At 39.4% G+C, this 17507-nt stretch overlaps 1 protein-coding gene and 1 long non-coding RNA gene across 3 annotated transcripts in view; one reads left to right on the top strand and one right to left on the bottom strand.

Moving 5' to 3' along the window:
* The window catches only part of LOC109383465 (uncharacterized), a 34942-nt gene extending 19177 nt beyond the window's left edge, over positions 1–15765 (bottom strand). The window contains exon 1 of the long non-coding RNA XR_002124184.1: positions 15690–15765. This is a non-coding gene — a long non-coding RNA (uncharacterized LOC109383465). The remainder of the gene's footprint in view (positions 1–15689) is intronic.
* Positions 1–17507, top strand: part of RPGRIP1L (RPGRIP1 like) — an 85388-nt gene that overhangs the window by 35975 nt on the left and 31906 nt on the right. For both annotated transcript variants that reach the window (XM_019643822.1, XM_019643833.1), the window contains exons 11-19: positions 563–669; positions 901–951; positions 1630–1809; positions 2345–2462; positions 5985–6437; positions 9124–9275; positions 11865–12243; positions 15613–15803; positions 15933–16016. In XM_019643822.1, the coding sequence (XP_019499367.1) occupies positions 563–669; positions 901–951; positions 1630–1809; positions 2345–2462; positions 5985–6437; positions 9124–9275; positions 11865–12243; positions 15613–15803; positions 15933–16016 (1715 nt within the window). The remainder of the gene's footprint in view (positions 1–562; positions 670–900; positions 952–1629; positions 1810–2344; positions 2463–5984; positions 6438–9123; positions 9276–11864; positions 12244–15612; positions 15804–15932; positions 16017–17507) is intronic.

Here is a 17507-nt window from a genome sequence, read left to right as displayed (position 1 = left end):
TTATTATTGATACCACCATGTACTGGTTGAGAATCCATTTCTCCTATCTCAACAGATTTGTTGAAAGCGTAGTTGATTAAAATTATGGATTTAGTTATTACCAGAGAAATTATCTTGTTTTAATAAGACTTTATGCCAAATTGGGAAAAGAAAATTTAAGAAGCTCAATGAAAAAAAATTAAAAGACAAAAAAAATTTTTTGCATGCCTTTCTGGACCCTTCATAAGTAAGGTAAAAATCATAGATTTAGAAACATATTTTCTTAGGTATTTTAGATAGAATGTTCCTTTGAAGTCCCAGAGGCCACAATTTCTTTATATTAATACTGCAAACTTCAGTCTTCAGTTTTTGGTAAGCAAGTGGATCATATGGCAGACACATGAGCGTGTTCGTGTGTTCCTCACGCCCCTGCTGCCTGTGTCTGGGTGCTAGCTCGGCTTCCTCTCTGGCCAGAACGATGCTCGATCAAGCTTGGTGTATAGCAGGAGTTACTTTAACTTAAAATGTGTTCTTATACCTCCTTCTCTCTTACCGTTCTAACTGTGTTGACTTTATTTTTAAGACCAAAATGAGAAACTGATGCAAGAAAACAGAGACCTACAGTTACAATATCTGGAACAAAAGCAACAATTTGATGAACTTAAAAACCGCGTGACGTTTTACAACCAGGTGAATTATTTTCTTACATAGGAAGTAAACTCAAAATTTTGATCTGAATATTTTATGCGTAGGGAAAACACTATACGGTAAAGCAAAAGAATACAAATATATTCCTTGGTTTATTTATTCAGGGTATCAGGCAGCTTATGTTCCATGAGGATAAGCTGCATACTTGGAATGCCTCTTGTACTTTCCATTAATATCTCATTATAAGCTTTTACCTAACCCTGTCTTTCGCAGGAGAGTGGTATTAATGCTGATGAACTGAGTGAAGCCCTCCTGCTTATAAAGGTAACTTTCTGAACTTCACCATGAATTTCATGTCTACATAGAGCTGTTTCGGCATAATGAAGACCCTTACCTGTAACCCTTATCCTTGGAGAATGAATTATTCAGGAAAGTGGCCAGGTGACATTTAGTTACAGCGTATACATATTTCATGATGACATCAAAATTACATTAAAATAGGCCCTAAAAACTCTTTTTTAAAGCACTTTCTCCAACTGTAACAAACATTTTACTTTTACATGCCTTACTCTAAAACTAATCAATTTTCTGGCCTAAGAGACCTTGGTACACACTATGATTTTAAGTAAAATATGGAATTATAAGTGTTACCAGAAGATATTTTCCAGTTCTAGGGTATTCTGTTATTTTACAAGAAGATATGAGAAAATGCATTTCTTTCCTTTTAGATCATCACAGTGTAGCTTTTAATCAAATGAAGAAATAGAAATAAATGTACATGATTTCTTTTTTATGTCATGAAGTAATAAACTGTTTTTTGATTTCTCTATAATTGTTCCAAATGTCTATCCAAATGTATTTTCTATACCAAGACTACTTTATTCCTGATGGAAAATGGAAATATATCTGTTTTCAATTAATGATTTTTCCTTGCTATATCTATGTCACATGATTACATTTTAGAAACTCTTGTTTCAGTAATAAAACATGTTTTTGTCTTAGGCTCAAAAATCACAAAAAAATGGAGACCTTTCCTTTTTAGAGAAAGTAGAGAATAAAATCAGTAAAGATCTAGAACGTTCCATGAGAGAGCTGCAAGCAACTCATGCAGAAACAGTGCAAGAACTTGAAAAGACAAGAAACATGCTAATTATGCAACATAAAATTAATAAAGATTATCAGGTAATGTAACATGCTAAACTTGGAGAGTCAGTTTCCTCTAATAGTCTACTGACGATTTACTTTCCTAAGCAGTGTCATGTAGAATCTATTATCGGGTGTTATCACATGCCTGGAATTCAGCCTTATAACTACATGTTTGAAATAAATAGTTTAAAAACAAATTTTTTAAGTCCCTGATTTTAGAGAGCACATAGTGGCAATGAATCACCCTCACCAGCATTAGCAGTTATGTAAATGGTTATAGCTATCCTGAAGCCCTGCCACAATCCTGTGATACACAACCACAACCGCAGCCTTTCCCAAACACGGAAATCACCTCCACAGAAAGGAATCCGGAGTTTTGTTGATTTTACTTCTGATTTATGAGCGTTGCCAGACATAATTTTCTAAACTGTAAGCTATTTGAGGTCGAGAAACTATGGTTTACAGCTCCTGGTATCCCCAGGATCTAGAAAATGCTCCAATCAGGCTTGCTTTAAAAAACGAAAATGGAACTAATCCTGAGTATTGAGGTTTGTTATCTCTTATTTTTCAGATGGAAGTTGAGGCAGTGACCCAGAAGATGGAAAATTTGCAGCAAGATTATGAACTCAAAGTGGAACAATATGTTCATCTTCTTGATATCAGGGCTGCACGTATCCAGAAACTGGAAGGTACCATGTGCGCAATTCTTTGTCCGTAGGAACTCGGTGAATGGATTTTCTAACAGTTGAAAATATCATCCAAATCTACACTCACCATTTCTTTTTGCTCTATTTTTTTCCAATTTATAACTCTTAAGAATAATTTACCAGAAAGGTTGTTTTTTATCTGACTCTTTTCTACTCTGAATTGTAGTCATTCCCTTCTGCTTTTTGAATTCAGTGTTGCTTGCAGGCAAGATTTCAAAGCACTCCATAAAATATCTCAGACCAAATTTACCGCCTCACTTCTAATTTCTCTCCTAAGGAAGCTGTGCATCTCAGCCAAACAAGTCTGCGGGCTCTTTGTCAGTTCCCTCTCACTCAGTCCCCTCCTGTGCTGCTGTCTGCCCCCATGAACCTCCATTCTCCCCTGACTCCCACATACGCACTCCCCTGCTTCGGAGTCTAACTCAATGCACACCCGCACCAGGAAACTGGCTCCCAGTAAGTACTCCCAGCTATTCCTCCACTGAAATGCCCTTGCAGTGGTTTTCAGACTTGAGCAAATAGAAAATCACGAGGGGAATGCCTTTCAGTTGCCGCTTCCTGGGCCCTGCCCCTAGACCTGGGAGCCATGACTCCGTATCTTTAGAAATACCTCCCAAGCAATTCTAGACGTAGGTGAAAGACTATGCTTTGAAAAACACTACCTCCGCACTTACTGGTTTACCTCGTGTGCTCAGAACATGCTTGAGGATTATATTATGTAAGTGTTCTTCACTGCTGGAGTTTTGCATACCTCTGTGACTACAATGTCACTTCTACAATAAGTGCTTTATCTCTTTCGTGTCCCTTGCCATGCAATGCTTAATTCAGTGATCTCTGTCAGCAATGTTATACTCTTAAAAATTACTGAGAGTCCCCAAGGCCTTTTGTTTATGTGAATTATACTTATGATATTTGTCATATTACAAATTAAAAGTGAGAAATTTTTAAAATATTTCTTTTAAGTCATGTTAAAATAATAATAATGAACCCATTACATTAACATAAATTACAGTATTTATTTTTAAAACTATATTTTTCATACCAAAAAAAAGTGAGAAGAGTGACATTGTTTTAAATCTTTTTAAATTTTTTTAATTGTTTAACATCTTTGCAAATCTTTTTAGTGTCTGGCTTAATAGAAAACAGCTGGTTGTTTATATCTGCTTCTGTGTTCAATCTGTTATGATATCACATATGTCGGTTCTGGAAAACGCCATCATACACTTGTGAGAGAATAAAAATGAAAAAGGCAATAACATCTTAGTATTGTTTTTAAAATAGTTGTGATCTCACAAACCTCCAGAACGATTTTAGAGACCCTCAGCGGTTCCCAGATCACACTTTGAGAACCACTGCTCGAAGCAGAGGGCTCAGTAAGTATCTTTATCCGACTGAATGGAGTTTTCCAGAAGTCACAGAGCATTGTGTACCTTCTATTTCAAGTAGTACTCTATAAAAATTTGCTTGATGGAATTTTCCTGAATAACACGGAGGTCACAGACTTTGGGATTTTCATTCCTTTCAAGTTTTACAAAGTCTTTACCAATATATTTTATCTGTTCCTTAAGTGCGGTGATTCAGCCCATGAACATCCTAAGCAAAGTGTTCGGCAGTGAGAATACCAACAGCGGAGAAAGAAGCTCAGGCCCACCCTCCAGGAAGTGAGGCGATGTGGACAAGTGAATAGGGTTTTCCATGAAGACTGTAGAGCTAGGGAACTAGAAAAGGCACCGAGGAAACACTGAGCAAAGAAGGCCTGTTTATACCTGAAGAGTCAGGGACGACTGCACACAGTAGGTTTGGAATCCTTAAAGATGGCAGAATTCCCCGAAGCAGCAGGACGCAGTGAAAGGCATCGCGGGCAGCCGGTGAGGCGGGTGAAGAGGCCCGAGTGTGAAGCAGCGCCGTTCACGTGCGAAGCGGCGTGCAGATCCACCACCTGGGAACTCGGGCTGAGCGAAGGGCAGGAGCCTGGCGATCAGGCCGGGAAGAGCCGCATCATTGCGACCCCGTGTGCCCCCCTGAGGAGCCTGAACCTGACTAACCTAGAGAACCACTAAGGAACTTTTTAAGCCGGGGAATAATACACCCAGAATCGCATTTTCGAGATTATGCTTTAGGTATTGGGAAGAATGAGGAAGATAAGAAGGAAGGAAGCAGTCTGGGTTCCATAATACTCTAGGTAATAAGCGCTGGGTGTGTGAGGAAGACCACATCCGTGGAGATGGAGCTGACAGGGACTGATTTGATAGACTTAGGAAACAGAGTTGACTGTGACCCTGCACAGTGGGGAGTGTCGGAGAAAAAGAGGACCCAGGAGTGGCTCTGTGGCGCCTGACTCAGGCCCCTGGGTGAACGCTAACACCATCACTTGAGATGCCAAGCACAGAAATAACTAGAAGAGAGAATGGTGAACTCTGGTTTGGATATATTGAGTTTGATGTACCCCTGGGATATCTGGATAGAAGGCTCGGCAAACCATTAGATACGTGGGACTGGAATTCAGAGGAGAAATCTGAATTAAAAATAGAAACGTGAGCATACTGGTAGTAGCAGAAATCGTAAAAGGGGATGGGACTCCCCAAGAGAATACATAGACTAAGGAGAGGATGAAAACAGAATCCCTGCAAACTAGCAGAAGAAGAAACCATTACAGACTGAGAAGAGAGGCAGGAGGAGAAATAGGGCAGACGCTGGCATGGAGCCAAGGCAGGACAGGAGGTCACAGAAGAGAGTGTGGCCATCAGTGTCCATGAAGCAAATCAGCGGGCGCAAGGACCAAAGCCCATTCGATCTGGCAATTAACTGGTCATTGGTGACCCTTTCTAGGGTAGTTTCATGGGAAAACTGAGGCAGACGCTGTTTGCGGGACGTTGAAGAGTGTCTTTAGATGAGTTGGAGACACAGGTATACATTACTCTTTCTAGAAATTTGGATATTACATGGGGGAAATGTGTATCTATTGCAGAAAGGGCTGCATCTTTTTTTAAAGCAGCTTTATAGAAGTATAATAAACATACTTTCAAGTATACAATTTGGTGAGTTTTGGCCTATGTATATGCCTGCGAAACCATCGCCACAATCAAGATAATAACCATATCCATCACCCCCCAAAATAGGGAAGTATATATTTTAGTAAGCTAAAGGGAAGCAGCCGGTGCGAAGAGAAACTGACTTTATAGGAACGAAGATAATAGAGAAACAGGTGAAATCCAAACGTTGTCCTCAGCAGTTCATTCAGAGGTCATTTTTGTCTTTTCCCTTTTCCTTGGTAGAGCCTGCATTAAAATTTAAGTTGTGCTTTTGTTGTGTAATAAGTGATATCAAAACAGATGATGAATCTCTGTGTAATACAGTTCTGTTTACAGAAAAACAGTGCACTCATAGAATTTAAGATGGAGACTATTCACCAAAGCACTCAAATTTCCTGCCTTGTCAGAAGGCAGTTTGTATCTTCATATGTCAGTATTTTTAAATCTCTCAACAATGTGTCTTCTCTTGCAGCTCAATTAAAGGATATTGCCTATGGCACCAAACAGTACAAATTTAAACCAGAAATCATGCCAGATGACTCTGTTGATGAATTTGATGAAACCATTCACTTAGAACGAGGCGAAAACCTATTTGAAATCCATATCAGCAAAGTAACTTTTTCTTCAGAAGTTTTACAGGCATCTGGAGATAAGGAGCCTGTCACTTTCTGTACCTATGCTTTCTATGACTTTGAACTACAGACAACTCCCCTAGTGCGAGGCCTTCACCCAGAGTATAACTTTACTTCTCAATATCTTGTTCATGTTAATGACTTATTTTTACAATATATTCAGAAGAATACTGTCACTCTTGAGGTCCACCAAGCGTACAGCACAGATTATGAAACAATTGCAGCATGTCAATTGAGATTCCATGAAATTCTAGAAAAAGGCGGTCGAATATTTTGCACAGCAAGTTTGGTTGGTAAGTGCAATTTTATAAACTTTGGATGTTTGAATCACTAATTTGGCTTATATACTAATATGGTGTTCCACATTCGTATCTTCTCCAACAGGTTCAAGGTACCCTTTAGGGTAATGACAGGATCTCTCATTCAGCTGCCCACAGGTGTCTGGACTCTCCTAAATGTCATTGACTATGTCCGTACAATGGCTGCTGATATTTTAAAAGCTTATAAGGGCAAATGCTGATTTACCATATCAATGCTGATACCCTTGTTTGATTAACAACATTAAATGTAAAACACTCATCAACATATTTTTTAAGAGCTTATCTTGTTATCACTGTTCCTAGCCACTGGGAATATAGTGGTCCGTGGTAAATAAGACAGAAAAAGCCCTGCTTACCTTCTAGAGGAGAAGACAGGCCATACAACAAATATATCTCTGGGCATGAGATGAGAAGAAACACCATCAGGGCAAGAGGCTAAAGACAGAGATGGAAGGGTGCCAGTTCAGATAAGGGCTTTCCTGAGGGTTGCCATTGGGCAAGACATGGATAAAGATTCGTGCCAGGATCCAGGGGAAGGATGTTTCCGGCAGAGGAAACAGCAAGTACAACGGCCTGAGGGAAGAGCAAACTTGACCTGTTGTAGGAGGAACGGCAAGGCCAGTGCTGGAGCAGAGATGAGATCTGAGCAAAGGCGGGGACCAGGTCGTCCCAGGTGCCTTTGCAGAGCCATTGTAGGTCATGGTAGGTCATGGTCAGGAGTTCACATTTGACTGTTTTTTCCCGTCTGAGTGTCGAAAATCTGAGGAGGGAAGTGACTTGATCACACATAGGTTTTAGAAAAACCACCCTGGGTGCTATAGGAAGAATAGTCTACGGACCAAGAGGGGAAACAGGACCATTTTCAGGCTATTGCATTAATCTGTGAAAAGATGATGGTGGCTTGTGTGAAGATGGTAATGAAAGTGGTGATAAGAAATGGTTACAAGTGGATATTTGATTAACTCTTCAAAACGGGCTTATCAATTGTAGAGTAACGAGGGAAATAGAGTAGGCAAGAATTTCTGGCATGAGCAGCTAGCAGAATGGGGAGGCCATTTATTGAGATAGGCCTGGGAAAGGGAAAAGCCCGAAGAAAAAGAATCAAGAATTGTGTTTGAATAAGTTAAGATTGACCTGCAAAGTGGAGGTGTCACGTCAGCAGTCGGATACACTGGGCTGAAGGTCATGGGCAGAGATAAACGTGGCAGCCATTAGCATATAGAACACATATGTTAAGCCTCGTGCCTAGATAATCACCTGGAGAGTGGATGTACACAAAAAAGAGAAGACGGCAAAGGACTGAGCCTTGGGAAGCCCAAAAATGTAGGGTTCAGGAAGAAGAGGAAGAGTCAGCAAAGGAAACGAAGGAGTGGCCAGTGAGGCGGGAGGCCTAGAGGCCGAGAGAAGAGACCGTCTCAAGGAGGAAGGGGGGGTCGCTGATTCTGGGGAGGAATTTTATTTGATTGAGTGATTTACTGCATAGATAATTTATTCATGATTCAAAAGTCAAAAAGGCACAAATCCTTAGACCATCAAATGTCTGTCTCCCACCCATCCCCCAGCTACCCTGGGTTCCCTCACCAAAGGCTGCAAATTCTTCCCCCAAAATGTTATGCATACAGAAGCCAATATGTGTCTGTGTTAATAGTGTTCTTGTAGGACAATTTTTTAAATAATGGCAGATTTGAATCATGTTTACATGTTGATGAAAATGATTCCTTCATGAGGAAGAAATGGATGAAGTAGGAGAGAATTGGGGCAATAAGTTCTTACAGTATGTTTAGCAAAGCTTATATTTAGACTGTTATCTATCAACAGTTATTTTGCTTGAATCAATAATTTGGTTTATGTACTAATTCTACTAGTATATACCCATTATGTACTGGTCCCTCTGGTAGGAATCTGTCAGTGGAAACCACGGCCCTTGCCCTCAAGAAACGTACAGTGTGGTGGAAAACCAGACTGGTGAGCAGTTACATCAAAGCAGTCCGTTGCCCTAATGAGGACATAGTCTTCCCTTCTGTGAAGGAGGCATAGAGAGCTCTTGAGTCTCCCAGGAGCCACAGAGGAAATCTTTAGAAGAGAGATGGAGGACTGCCTGAGTTGAAAGGAGCACTGAGGGTGGGGAGGGAAGTCATACGAGGGTATGTATGTGGCCTAGCTATGGCTTTGTTCCCTCTACCTGTGACACAGGAGAGTGGGAAGGTGACAAAGATTTCCTGAAAGTTGAATTATAATGTGGAATGTCATATTTATACTTTTGAGGTTCCATATTGTATCTGTCAGACTACATTGAGTGCAACTTGTTTAAACAATGCACTGCAGCATTAAAAAGAACCTATGGACTATTTGATTCCATGCTTAGATTTTTTTTTATATTTCAGAAGGACTGAACTAGTATAAATTGGAATATCGCAAACACAGTTTGACATAGTTCTTTAATAACATTTAGCATACAGCGAAACTCATACTCGCAGAAGGAACTTTATTTTCTTCATCTCTGTTATTTGCCAATCACACATCATTTGTGCAAGTCATATATTATTTTACTCAGAGTAAAATTTATGGTTTTAATGTAATACCATTGATGTATTTTTTTACTGGTATATATTTTGATTTATGGGACTGTTTTAACAGCGAATTATGTGTTGACTTGTAGGAACTAAAGGAGCCATCCCAAATTTTGGCACAGTGGAATACTGGTTCCAATTAAGAGTTCCCATGGACCAAGCAATTCGACTTTATCGAGAGCGGGCAAAGGCTTTGGGATATATAACATCAAATTTTAAGGGGCCAGAGCAAACGCAACGGGTAAGCTTGCCTGCCTTTAAGACCCTTTTATGACACAGAAATTTTATAATATTTCTTTATATGTCGTGCTTTAAACTGAAATTATTTTCTTTCACAACCGTCAAGTGGCTTTTTCTAACTTTAGTGTTTTGAAACTCATAGACTTGCAGGAAGTAGCAGAAATAGTACCGAGAGGTCCTTGTAGCCTTCACCCTGCTTCTCCCAGTTGTAAGATCCTACATAACTCTAGTACAATATCAAAACCAGAAAGTGGACACTGGGACAAGGCTATTAACTAAGCTACAGACCTTCCTCCGATTTGATCAGGTTTTACCTGTGTGGGGGAGGAGGAGGAGGAGGAGCCCTGTGCAGTGTTATCATGTGTGTGTATTCCTGTAACTACCACCACCATCAAGACACACAACTGTTCCATCACCACAAAGGGACATCTTTGTGCTACCCGGGACACTGTTGAAAAATAGAATTGCAGTACAATTATCACACATCAACCGACTTTCGTTACACTTGCTACCGTTAAGGAAATAAATAGCTATTATTGGACTATCAGCTATTCTTCGGTCATACTGTTTCCCCGTGGTAGGTTTCTGAAATGCCAAGAATACAAAAATGAATATTCTCTTACTGAGAACTGGACATTTCAGTGCAATTCCTCAGGGTAGCATTTTCCAAACTGTGTTTCATGGGGTCCTAATGGCCATATTTCCGAAAGAATTCCATGATCCAGTGGATGCAGAAAGTACTGAACTGAGCACAGTTCATCAGGGCCCTTGGCTTTAGGAATTCTCGCGTGTGACGTGAATCTCAAGAGGAAGCATAAAGCATGTAGTTATGTGAGCAAGAAAGGGACAGAATAGAGTTGAAACGTTTTGGAATGTCTGCTCAAGTCCTAGGTATCTTCTTTTCATTTGGAGCTGCCCTCACTGCCCATCTGTGGAGCTGGACCCCCGGGGGCAAGCTGTATGTTTGACGACCCTGTTCTCCCCCAGTCTCCGCCCAATTATAACTGATGATTAGGAATATCCACCTGAACCCAGTGGAGCCAATCAGATTCCGCTTTCTGAGATAAAGAGAAGCAAGACTCTCCATGCCTGGAACGTGTGCAGTTAGGGGCTGTGGAGCAGCCATCTTCTGCCACGTGAACCAGCAAAGGAAAGAAAATGGATCTGGAGAGAGAATAAGGGGCATGCATCCAGAGAAAATGGAAACCGGATACAGAGTAAATTCTGGTGTTTTCTCGTCCTATTACCTTCCTAAGGCCCAAGCACTTTTCTGTTGTCACAGTGCCATGAAATAGCCCTATAGCCTTATGTGAAATCTTGTTATATTTGCTAGATGAATTAGTTTCTAGAACTTTCAATTAAAGAACCATGACTAATATAACATTGATTCCCAAACCTAAGAAAGAACGGCACCCCTTTCCCAGAGATCATCTTTCTGGTCTAGAAGTCTGCAGAACACACTTTGGGAAATGCTGTTCTAGAAAAGGGCATTAGAAATAGAAACACCAGATTACTGATTTAGTTTTGTAGCTTAAAGGTTTTTAGACTCTTGGCTTCTGGCTTGAATGTTTCCCTGTTATAATTTCAGCGTCTGTGGGTCAACTTGGGGGAAGAAGCGGAGGAGCCCTTTGTAAATTATCCCCCTCGGCTTTCTACAGCTGACATGCACGTTGGTCCGGGGAAGGCTGCACTGGGGGAGCCTCCCCAGATTGCAGGTGTCTCCACCGGGAGATTATGACAGGTCCTCCTGTTCCTTCTCCGTGAAGTTCTCTAGAGTCAGAGGTCCCAAATGCTCAATCCAGATTCAGAAATGCAGCGAAAGAGGGGTCCCTTTCTGAAAGGTAGAGAAGTCCCCAACACTGAGCAGAGCCCTGAAGCACTTACATGTGTTTGTCCCCGATCACATCAGCTAGGGTAGGGTTGACAGTCGGTGCAATTGTTTGCTAAAACCCTTGTGCACTGGCTACCTGAGCAGAGGGGGCCCCTAGGGTAGTCTCTGGCTCTGCCTAATAAGTCCTTTTGCTCATCTCTCTTCTGAAGTGTCCTCCCAATTCTAGCTTTTTATCCCCTCCAAGGTTTATCTGATTCTGATCTCTTGTTATTAGAGCAGTTGGCCTTTGAAATAATGGCTAATCTTGGCCGCAGGTATCTGCTTGGTTCAGGATGAGGGCCAACCCAAATATAACCAGATTCTATCTCTAGGTGGGGCCCATCCAGTTCATTGGATTCTCACTAAAGAGAATGTTCATCTTTGGACCCATCTGCTAACTTCACTCGTTAAGTTATTAAATAGAATTAAAGAGCATCAGATTCACTTTTTCTTGGTTCCATTTGGTTTTAACAGCAATCTCTAAATATATGTTCAGTCTTCTATGTTTGTTGCAAATACCAGAAGATCATTTGTTCACAAATGTTCCAGGGAATATTGGTTTTGAATAAGAATCAAGAGGCTTTCACTGAGAAACTCACTATGAAGTGAAAATATACAGGTTCTTGTCCGTATACAAAATTATTTTGTTTGGGGGTTAGCAGTTGCTGTTTATCTTTTCAGTGTATTGCTACTATAATATAAATGTGTATGTTTTTCCAGTTAAGTCAGCAAGCATCCAAAACTGCTCAGCTCAGTTCTCCCGACTGCGCAGATGGCAACCTAAACGAACTTCACGTTACAGTAACATGCTGCAGCCACCTGCAGTCCCGAGCAGGCCACCTCCAGCCACACCCATATGTTGTGTACCAGTTTTTTGACTTTGCAGACCACGACACAGCCATCATCCCCAGTAGCAATGATCCACAGTTTGATGATCACATGTGTTTCCCAGTGCCAATGACTACGGATTTGGATCGATACCTTAAGTCAGAGTCTCTGAGTTTTTATGTGTTTGATGATAGTGATACCCAAGAGAATATTTACATAGGAAAAGCCAATGTGCCTCTGATCTCATTGGCACATGACAGGTGTATCTCAGGTAAGCCTATTTCTTACTCTGAAATTGTAAACACAAACCTAAATTATACCGTAGTGTTACGGACATGTTCTGTTTCCTAACCATCTCAGATAATCTTAAACTTTGGGCCTATATTTTATTTTTTGAGTTATTTTTCTAGTCGTTGTTGCAGGAATTACATATGCATCTTAACTTATCACAGTATACTTAAAATTAATACTAATAACTCTGTTACAATATTGAAGGTCCCCTCCAATGTAATCTCAGTCCCTCCCCGTCCGTTTGCGCCCGTTGTCATGCACGTGTATACAGTACCTGTTATGATCTCGACAATAAATGTTATAATTATTGATTTAGATAACTTTATGTCCTTTAAAGAAATTACAAGAAGGGAGAACATATGTAATCGTAGACTTTTATATTTACTATGTATTTACCATTTCTGATAGTCTTTACTTCTTCTGCTGTCTGGTGTCACTTCCTTACTCCAGTGTGGCTTTATTGCCCCACTCCTTGGTGCTATTACTGTCATATATTTTTTGTCTTTGTGTCAGCCCAACAATATAATTTTCAGATTATTGTTTTATGCAATTCTCTTTTAAATCAGTTAAGAGAAGAAATTGGGAAAAATATATTTATGCTATCTTTTATAATTACCTATGTAATTACCTTCATTGGTCTCTATTCCTTTGTGTTGATTTGAGTTACTATCTGATGTCACTTCCTTTCAGCCTGAAGAACTTCCTTTAATAAGTCTTATAAGTCAGGTCTGCTGGAAATGAATGCTTTTAATCATTGTTATATGGGAATGTCTTTTTTAAAAAAGTTTTATTACAAATATAGCTAACATACAATAGTATATTAGTTTCAGGGATACACAATAATTATTCAACATTTATATACCTAAAGAAGTGTCACCGTAAGCCCAGCAACCATCTGACACTGTACCACGCTATCACAGTATTATTGACTGTATTTCCTGTGCTGTAGGTATTTGTGTTATACCTGGAAGTGGACCTCTTATTCTCCTTCACCTTCTCCCCCCATCTTTAATTTTTCAGTTGCATTTGAAATTCAGTATTATGTCATATTAATTTCAGGTGTATAGAATAGTGGCTAGCCGTTCGTATAATTTAAGTGATCCCCGTGACTTGTCTAGTACCCACCTGGCACTATACATAGTTATTACCATATTATTGTGAGAATGTCTTTATTTTGCTTTTAATTTTTTGAAGGACCGTCTTGCTAGATACAATATTCTTGATCATTTTTCTTCAAACAGTTTGAGTACATCGGACAACTAACTTCTGGCATCCACTATTTCTGATGAGAAATCAGCTGTTACTCTTATTAAGGCTCCATCATACTTGATGGTGTTATCAAGATTTTATTTTATTTTTTTTAGCTTTCAACAAGTCAACTCTGATGTGTCTATGTACAGTTCCTTTTATGCTTATCCTACTTTGAATTTGTTGAGCTTCTTTATGTGTAGGATACTGTTATGAACCAAATTTAGGGAGTTTTTTGCCATTATCTCTTGAATTATTTTCTGCCGTTTTTTCTTCTTCTTGGACTCATTCCACATATGTTTGTATGTTTAATGGTGTCCCACAGTTCTCTGAGGCTCTGTTCACTTCTCTTCATTTTTCCTCTTCCATTTGGAAAATCTCTACTGATCAGTATTCAAATTCACTGATTCTTTCTTCTGCCAACTGAAATCTCCTGTTAAGCCCTTCTATTGATTTTTTTCATTTCAGCGATTGTATTTTTTCAACTCCAGAATTTCTACTGAGTTCTCGTTTTTATAATTTCTGTTTATTATATCCTCTGTTTTAGAAGTCATTGTCATTACACTTTCCTTTAATTCTTTAAATATGGTTTCTTTTAGTTCTTTGAACATATATATGATAGCTGATCTGAGGTTTTTGGCTTCTAAGTTTAACATCTGGACACCCTCAAAAAATATATATTGATGGCTTTTTTTCCTGTGTATACATCACACTCTCCTGTGTCTCTCTGTCTCTGTCTGTCTGTCTGTCTGTCTGTCTCTCTCTCTCTCTCTCTCTCTCTCTCTCTCTCTCTCTCTCCGCACCTCCCCCCCTTAAAACTGGACATTTAGGATACTATATTTTAGCAAGTCTGGATTCCAACTTCCCCACTCCATGGGGTGATTATTGTTGCTCTTTTTGTTTATTTTGTGGCTTGCCAAGACTAATTCTATAGTCCTTTTCCTTCACTGTAGCCACTGATGTCTCTACTAAGTCTGTTTGTTTTATTCTTGTTTTAATTTTAAGCCTGGGTCAGCCAATGATTGGTCAGGGGTTGTGCTTAAACACCTTGGGCTGGTAGGCTTCCTCTGTTTGCCTATGGTTCAGTGAATGGTTTGGGTAATGCATTCAAAGTCTATAAGTCTCACATTCAGCCAGGGACAAGTAGCTTACCCCAGGGTACTGTTTTTGATCATTTTTGTCTAGTTTTATCATTCCTTTTTATGGAAAGGATTTACTGAGCTCTTCACTCAGCCATTCTGGAAGGCTCACCTGTGCCTATAATAGAACTTTATCACCTACTTATATTCCACCTGCATCCTATTGTTCTCCCTAAAGTCTAGAGTTGTTTTGTTTTTTTTTTCCCCAGACCGCCACTAAAAGACATGTCATATACACTTGAGGACCAAGTAAAGGATACCTCTAAGCAAAATTATCCTTGAAACATAGGTTTGTTTTTTTCAAGTCAGAGATTTTTCATACTGAAAAATTTAGTACAATGATTAAAATTGGTGACTCAATATAGGTATATACAGATATAGGTAGATGATAATTATTCTTACTGCTATATGTTTGGATGGTTTATCTTATGGACATTTTTTGCTATGCTACTATTAATTTGGGATAATTTAACAAATCCCAATAAAATATTTAAAATTATAATAGAATTATATAGTACTACAAAGAGTCCTTTAGATACATAAATTATTTGAAACTTTGAATTTCAATATATGTTTCTATAGAGACAAGTCTTGCAAGAATACACAAATCAAAATGAAAGTTGATATTTGAGCTATAACCTAGATGATGTCTTAGAGGAAGGCTAAGAATTTTGAATAATCTCAGAATTTAATTTCAGTGAATTAAAATATTTATAAGTTAATTTTCTCATGTTTGAATCAGTATTATCTTTGAGGCCTTAACTTCTAAAAGCAGTCTGCTTTAGAGATGAACCAATCATAGATCCTTTTGTCTTTATTTTATTCTGTAAGTCATTTGGGTTGTGGGTAAAAGCCAAAATTACTTTTTTAAGTTGTAGGTAGTTCTCTTTGTTCTTCTTTAATTATTATGGTAGTAAAACTTTACTCTAGCATTAATTAAAGTCATTTTTGTGATTTGACAGGAATATTTGAGTTAACAGACCATAAAAAGCATCCTGCAGGAACCATTCATGTTATACTGAAGTGGAAATTTGCTTACCTTCCGCCAAATGGATCCCTAACAACTGAAGACTTGGGAAATGTCCTACCCAAAGAAGACTCAGAAGTTGTTCTGAGACTGCCTCCAACATCCTCTGTCAGCACGTTAGATGTCGTGAGTAACAGTGACTTTGAATTTCCTGTAAAACCTAGGAAATAGCCACAAAAAGAGAAAAAAAAATGCTGAAGTTTTATCTAAAACGTAAGTTCATCATGCTCAGTTTGACCTATTGGTTTATCTCAGGCACCAAAACCTAAACCCAGACAACGTCTAACACCTGGAGACAAGAAGGTGTCTTTTGTGGATATCGCACCACCTCAGAGTCCTGTAAGTAGTAAACACTCAAAATACGGATTGTTTTTTCCTATAACAAATATTTTAAGTAAATGATATAGGTGTAGTAATTTGGCATTGTGTATAAGTATTAATCATTCTTACTCTTTGATATAAACCTTCCTTTGGCCCCATATTTCTCTCCAGTTATTGCTCAATCTTCTGCCCCCCATTTACCAAAGAAAACAAACAAACAAACAAAACCCACCTATTCAAAAATTGTTTGAAGTTTGTCTCCATTTCCTCATAGAGTTTTTGAACTCAGTCTGGTCAGACTTTATCTTCGCCATATGCAGTAGTCAGATCTCAGGCCTCGTCTTCCTCTCCCCGTAGCGCTGAGCCAGCGGGACACGTGCCCCCCTTCCATGCCTCCTCGTTCCCTCCCACGTTACCAGTGACCCTCTCACTCTCCTGCAGCAGTTCCCTGTCCATCGCTGGTAAAGGGGTTCAGTAAATCATGACCTATCCTCTCAATGCAGTATTTTCTGTTGTCATTAAAAGTGATATTTACCCAAAGTATCAGATCAGAAAATTTTGTTATAGTGTTTTTATGCAACAGGATATATTATATTTACAATATAATTATCACTACGTAACCAAAAAGTGTTTTTATTTGCATTAAAAGTTAATTATAAAGAAATAGAAATCTAACTAGTTATTAACAGATATTATCATTGGGTAATGGGAATGTGGATTTGTATTATTTTGTTTTCTTGTTCATCTTTCACATTTTCTGTATTGGGCATGTTAACTTCTAAAATAGCAAAAATGATAAACTATATTTTAACAATAAACATCAGTTTATGAACCATGGAATAATGGTTGATATAAATTGGTGTTTGATGCAATAAAGAGATAATGTTGGGGGCCAGCCAAGTGGCGCGATGGTTAAGAGCTGGCTTGGGACGCCAGAGGGCCCCGGTTCGGATCCCACATGAGGGCCAGTGACACTGCCCTCTACAGCTAAGATGCTGAACTACAGCTCAACCTGGAGCTGGGCTGCCAGTGAGTCGCAGGCGACGGCATAGGCTGCAGCCCCTGTGGCAGTGGGTTGCCATGGGCTACCGTGTGTAGCCAGCAGCCAGCGTGAGCGGCCAGCAGCCGCAGTGAGCAGCCAGCAGCCTCAGTGAGAGGCCGTCCAGAAGCCGGCAACTGATCTGCCTCGCCCAGGAAGAGCACAATGATGGTGCCAACTTGGGCCAGTGAAGCAACATCCTCCACAACTAGACTGAAGAACAAAAGGACAGCAACTTGTCTGTTCCCCTTCCCCAATTCCCCAGTGCTGTTCCCATCCCCACAATTCCCCAATAAAAGTCTTTAAAAAAAAAACAAAACAAAAGGATAGCAACTTGACTGTTCCCCTTGTCCCAATTCCCCAATAAATATCTTCAAAAAAAAGATGATGTTGGCGACAGAAAGCATGTACCTATTCTAGCATATGCAATTGTTTAATCACATGAGTAATTTATAACTATTCTAGAAATA

The sequence above is a fragment of the Hipposideros armiger genome, unplaced genomic scaffold, assembly GCF_001890085.2.
Source record: "Hipposideros armiger isolate ML-2016 unplaced genomic scaffold, ASM189008v1 scaffold_4, whole genome shotgun sequence".
In the NCBI taxonomy this organism is placed as follows: domain Eukaryota; kingdom Metazoa; phylum Chordata; class Mammalia; order Chiroptera; family Hipposideridae; genus Hipposideros; species Hipposideros armiger.
Note: the sequence above shows the minus strand (reverse complement) of the source record. Positions and strands in the feature narration are given on the sequence as shown.